The 6,580-nt window shown below is 35.8% G+C and overlaps 1 protein-coding gene across 1 annotated transcript in view; it reads right to left on the bottom strand.

The window, feature by feature from the left end:
- The window catches only part of DNAH8 (dynein axonemal heavy chain 8), a 101,090-nt gene that overhangs the window by 7,253 nt on the left and 87,257 nt on the right, over positions 1–6,580 (bottom strand). Inside the window, exons 82-85 of the mRNA XM_026034051.1 lie at positions 4,640–4,795; positions 2,541–2,657; positions 1,680–1,781; positions 1,157–1,317 (exon numbers count right to left, since the gene is read on the bottom strand). Of these exons, the coding sequence (XP_025889836.1) occupies positions 1,157–1,317; positions 1,680–1,781; positions 2,541–2,657; positions 4,640–4,795 (536 nt within the window). The remainder of the gene's footprint in view (positions 1–1,156; positions 1,318–1,679; positions 1,782–2,540; positions 2,658–4,639; positions 4,796–6,580) is intronic.

Here is a 6,580-nt window from a genome sequence, read left to right on the forward strand (position 1 = left end):
GGCTACAAAGATGATTAAAAGATTATAGCATCTTTCATAAGAGGAAAGGTTGAGAGCTGTAACTATTCATCTAGAGAAGAGAAGATCAAATAAGAAGAGATCTTAGCATATGAGTTTCTAAAGGGAGGTGTAAAGAAGATGGTTCAGACTCTGTGGGGACCAGTGATAGGATAAGACTCTGAGAGCAAATGGCAACACAGGAAGTTCCATGTGAACATAAGGAAAAAACTTTTTTAGTTTTGGAGTGACTGAGCACTGGAACAGGAAAGGTTGTGGAGTCTCCTTGGAGATATTCAAAAGCTGTCTGGATAGTTTCAGGACAGCATGCTCTATGTGACCCTGCTTGAGCAGGGTGATTGGACAAGAAGATCTCCAGAAGTCTTTTCCAACCTTAGCGATTCTGCAACTGTGAATAACATTTGTTTTGTTTAAATTTTTTTCTGTGTTAACTGTGACAAGAAATGATAAATATGGACACACTAAAAATGCAATTATTCCTGGCAGAATTATTAAGAACTTCAGTGGAAAAAAATTATGATGGTTCTTATCTTTCAGAGTATATGACATTAGAAGGAAATAAAACCAATCTGTTACACACATTATTTGGAATGAAAAAGTGAATTAAGTCAAAGATAAAATTTTAAATGGAGTTGGTACTCGGTGAAGCTGAAAAGTCTTCCTTGAATAATTGCAATGGTAGAACTGATAGCATCCAAATATTGCGGTTACATCCAAAGGCATGCTGTAAACCAACTGACAATCTACAGAATCGTTTAACAAAAGAGTGCACAGACCAAAAAATAAACTGTTTGGAAAAGCAGAAAGAAAACATTAGAGACTTTCTCTAGTAAGACTGTGTAGAACTTGGAGTAATATCGTAAAATAAAAGCTTTAAGAAAGTTTAAAAAAGATTCCAAAACCATGGGAAATAAGAATTTTGACTGCTTTAAAAGAACACTTAAAATGTAACTGAAGATACTCCATTCATAATCATGTACATGTACTTCAAGTGCTTCCTTTTCAATAGTAGAATTCACGTGAAATCTAGAGTTTCTTGGAAAACATATACTTTTGCCCAAATATCTTACAGAGGTTTAATTGTTTTCAAACACTAAAAGTAAGGGTCTCTTGCATCRATATATTGAGAACTACTTACGTAATATCAGCATTAGGATGAAGACCAAACACCTCTGGGCTGTCCATGGCAGGGAGTGACTGAATGTATTCAAAATACTGTTCCAGTGTCTTGCACACTGGAATTTTATATCCAGTGTAAAAACAGAAACTGCTGTCAAACATCCTTTCATTAAACCACACCTATGCAGAATCCAGAGAGGAAAAACACAAAATCACTTTGCTACTCAGAGTTTTTAATCTTGTTTTCACTTTTGGAAAAACAGTTCTCATTTTAGCTACTACCACTACTTTAACTTGAACACATAAGTAAAATATTAAAAGTTATGTTCCAGTTATGTCTTTTTAACAGTTTTTAACTCCTCATTGAAGAGAAATCAAGGCAAATGACCTCACTGCAAAGAATGATATTTTGAAAAAAATAATTTTCTTCTGTCTCATAAGTCAGTGAAGAAGTGCATATTCAGCAGAAAGGACGTCTTCTCATTACTGTGCTACAGTTGCCAATAAAAATGACAAATAACTATATTTTGAAGGTCTCTCACCCTTGCAAAGCAATTAAGAAGACGCTTATCGAAGTCATCTGTGACTCTGCCTCCATATTGCACTTCTCCAATCATGTAGCGTACTGTGCTCCATGATATACCCTGGATGCAAAGAAAATGAAAGATTTAAGTTATAACACATTACAAGAAGATATCCAGCCTGTAATTTGAATATTATCTGCACTTCAGGAAACTCAGAAATGCAAGCTGAAAAGATCATTGTTGGAGGAAAAAAAATGATACTAGATTTCAAATGAAATTTCTGAGTTCAGCTCTGCCATTTTAATGAGAGTTGGATGATTCTGCTAACAGAAACACTCCTTAGTATTTCTTGGGTGACCTGAAATCACTCTCAGCATTCCCTCTTTTCTTTCTTTCTTCTTTCTTTTCTTTTTCTTCTTTTTTTTTATTTTTTTTTCTTTCAGTTTCTCATCTTTCCTTACTCACAATGCATTACTTTGCAAAGAATGGCCATTCTACTACGTTAATCCCTGCTAGTAGGAGAAGTCCAGTTGCCAGCCTGAGTGCAGATTGATCAGCTTTGTTAAAATCTCATGCTTTAGCTCCCTTCCCAAACCAGATTTTGTATGAAGTTTTTAATATTGTAGATATTATGTGGAAAAACAAGCACAAATTCTGAAATTCTTAATGCTTTTGTTCATGCTAAAAAAAAAAAGTGTGAGTGCACACAAAATATTTCAGCTTGACTGTTTTTACATGGAATCTGAAACTTTGATCATTGTAGGCTATCCTGTAAAAATTGTGATTAATAGACTATTACAATATAAAGACATGAAGAAAAAACAATACTGGTTCCATATAAAGCAATTAAATTTATTGTATACAGGTTTTAGTACTCACCTTCTTGATGTCACACTCATCCAGGTGATTCTGTATAAACTGAACGCTGGCTGTAAAGTCTGCTGAGTTAAATTCATAGGGAATATTCCAACCCAAAGGGCCAAATTTGCGCCTCTCCTTAAGAAATGAAAACAAATATGTTTATGAAACACCATATTATTTTTCTCATTGTTAAAGCTCAGCTGGAACAAAAAATTGAACTGAAGAAAACAGCTATGTGCCTCATATACATCAGTAATAATCAAAATGTTTCTAAAGTACACTAAGAAGGAAAAACATAGAGAGAAAAAGCAAAAGCATAATTTATAATAGTACCATTTATTGCTACCTTTACTTATCAGCATATCAGACTCAGATCTGAAATGTCTCATGTCCATGGGAATGATCAGGACATTCAGATTTATATATTAAACAATTAATTTAAAGAATTACCAAATTTCTGCAATTTTAGCACACTCACCACCTCTAAATAGACTCTACTGTTACTACCGTTAGTACTGTTACTAATGACAGTTTTGATTTTTCAAATGCATTTATTAWTGCCGAGTTGTCAAAAAGCTTCTACATTGCCTCTTTTGCCTTTATTGTTTCATGTAAAGTTTCAATGTGGATGATTTCCTATTTCCATTATATTTCCACAAATTCTGAGTGGCTACTATTTCAAACTTATGGTTACAAGCACATTTGTAAATAAAATTACAACCCCAGTAACAACAGAAAAATAGCTGATCATAAAAATATGAAGATAGTATTTGTAGTCTAAAGATATAGATAAAGAAGATAAGGAAGTTTAAATAACTAGGACAACAATGTTTGGCAAAATAACATGTGAAATCCTACCAGAGAATCTACAGAGGAAAAAACTCTACATTTAAGTAACATTTACATATAGGTAACATTWGTTAACATTTAGTAACATTCAGTTTCCTAGCTACAATATTTAAAAATAATTAGAATTATATAAAAACTCTTCTATTTTTCCAAAATCTAGTATTGTATATAAGTAGATGACCCAGCAGTTTATTATTTATTAATAATAAACTGCAGAAAGGTATAATGATTTGCTGCCAAATTCTTTGAATAACTGTATAAGCTATATTTATCATGGCAACCTTGTCACCATAGGATATTAGGAATCGTTCAGTTTATAGGCAGGGCAGTGTATATATTGTTTGGCAATTGACATTCCATAAATAATTTTTCTGAATAAATGARTAATATTTTTGAAGTAATTTATTTTTAAAAAAAGTTTGAATAAATTTATGGCATCTAGTTCTCCCAGAAYCAGATATTCACACAAGGCAGTACAAAACACAACTTTCTCTCCATTAATAAAAAGYAGAAGGAGCAAAAGATGCATCTTAATAGGGGCCTCTGAAAAAAATTGCCCTTCATCACCTTTGCTTCTCAGAAGAGCCTAAAGGTTTAAATGTTTTTCTAAATTATTTTGAGAGCCTCACTTAAAAGAAGACAAATTCAGAGAGGTCAAAAATCTTGCCATTTATTTTACTCTAAAACCTTCTGTGTCTTTGAAGTACAAAGTATGCATACAGCCTTGAAGTTACTGTCCAAAATTAATATTGACACAGATAAATTTAAAAAGTTTTTAGTGATGATGATTTTACCTAATTTTAGCTATTTAGAAAGTAGATGGCAACTCTAAGCTAGGGATCTGGATTTTCTTTAAAATCAATGGATTGAGTGAGAGAGAGAGAGAGAGAGAGAGAGAGATCTCCAGAGAATGATTCACTCTCTGACAGAGAGGCACCTAAGATAGATCAGCTGATTCTCTATGGGGATGCCCATCAACTACAGAGAGAGCTGACTGGCTTACATTGGACGATCTTTTAGACCACTAAAATCATATGAGAAAAATCCTTAGTACAAATATTCATAGAATTAAATTTGTGTACAATTTAAAAGGCAATTAACAGAATAAACTAGCTTGAAGTAGAGTTTTTAGAAATTAGAAGCTCTAGCTCTGCAACATAGTACTACAAAAATAGCAGAATAGGTATTTTCTGACAGGAAACCCTATTAAAGTGACTTCATGCATTATAGTCTATTATAATATTAATTTTAAATCATGTAACAAATACCTGAACAGTAGAATGCAGGAATGCTACAGTGTAAAGCAAAGGCTTCCACATAGGCATATTGCTAACATCTAGCAGATCCTGATTAATTCCTGAAAATGTTCTTTTCAAACCAGCACGCACACCTTGGGGAGGCTCATTTGTGAACTTTATAGCAATCTATCATGTTAAAAAAAAGAAAAAAAAAAAAAAAGGAACACATAGTTGTTAGTTGTAAATACAAGATAAAATGTAAGTAATTGAAATGTAGATATAAAGTTAAAATGTAATTAATTGGTAACTTCACAAAAGTTACTTCACATATTAGATCCCTATGAGCTACATTAAAATACTGAACACGGAAATTGTTCACCCTACTGATACAGCAATGGTCTGTCATCTGAGATGTCCAAGAACCTGGGGATTTCCATCAATAATCTGTATTTAGCCATGAATTTCAGACTTTAATGACTGTATGGTGGAGGGCAAACTATACATAGTAGATTATAAGAACTCTCCAAACCCATCTGTTATATTTCTGTTCCTGAGACTTCACAGGAAATTCATAGAATTCTTGCCTCTCAGATGTTCACGGTTGCTATTCTGGACACTGTGGCTATGACTCCAATAATAAATTAAGAATGTTTTGCACACATTGGTAAATCCCAGATTTATTTGAAAAGAAAATTKATTATTTCCCACTACCCTTTAAAATATATGCATATAGTCTCATATTTCCCTTCATATCCCAGGTCTTAGGAATAATATCTGTTTTTATTAAGGGAGAATGGGAAACACTAGGAAGATTAACACTATTTCTGCAGGAAAGAGGTCTTTGAACACAGAAGTTTTGACACATTATTATTCAACGACTACTGTTCTAGATACTAACTTGCTTTATTCTAGATATTAACTTGACTGTCTGTGAGAGTGCTAGGAACCATCRTAACTTAAATACATTTCATGAGAGTTGAGCTAGCTTTCCTTGTACTGATAAAAAGCACTTTCTGGAGAGCTACCAAACAATCGTTTATATCTTAGCCAATGACAAAAAGGTTATTTTACAGCAGTTGATATTCTCTGAGATAGGCTGTCCATCTGCTGTACTCCTTATCTCTTACTTCAGATAGAAAAACCTAGGAGAGTCTAAGATGAGCTGTAGGCATTAACCTACATTAACCATAGGGCACTTTGCTGGGCAAAAAATATAGACAGACATGAATAGTTTTGAATCATAGAATGCCGAAGGTTGGAAGGGACCTCAGAGGTCATCGAGTCCAAACCCCCTGCTCACGCAGGGTCACCTAGAGCACGTGGCACAGGGCTGCATCCAAGCRGGTTTTAAAGATCTCCAAAGAAGGAGACTCCACAACCTCTCTGGGCAGCCTGTTCCAGTGCTTTGCCACCCTCACATTGAAGAAATGCTTCCGTAAGTTCCTGTGGAACTTCCGATGCTTCAGTTTGAAGCCATTTCCTCTAGTCCTATCCCTGCCCACCACTGAAAAGAGGCCGTCCCCCTCCTCCTCACTGCCTCCCTTGAGGTATTTATACACGCTGATCAGGTCCCCCCTCAGCCTCCTCTTCTCCAGGCTGAACAGGCCCAGCTCCCTCAGCCTTTGCTCATAGGGCAGATGTTCCAGGCCTCTGATCATCCTGGTAGCCCTGCGCTGGACTCTCTCCAGCAGCTCCACATCCCTCTTGTACTGGGGAGCCCAGAACTGGACACAGTAGTCCAGATGTGGCCTCACCAGGGCTGAGCAGAGGGGGATGATCACTTCCCTCGACCTGCTGGAGACGCTTTTCTTAATGCACCCCAGGATCCCGTTGGCCTTCTTGGCCACCAGGGCACACTGCTGCCTCATGGTCATCTTGTCGTCCACCATGACACCCAGGTCCCTCTCTGYGGGACTGCTCTCCAGCAGGTCCACCCCTAATCTGTACTGGTGTCCAGGGTTATTCCTCCCC

This window comes from Nothoprocta perdicaria, unplaced genomic scaffold, assembly GCF_003342845.1.
Source record: "Nothoprocta perdicaria isolate Ctin4 unplaced genomic scaffold, notPer1 scaffold_139, whole genome shotgun sequence".
Classification (NCBI taxonomy): domain Eukaryota; kingdom Metazoa; phylum Chordata; class Aves; order Tinamiformes; family Tinamidae; genus Nothoprocta; species Nothoprocta perdicaria.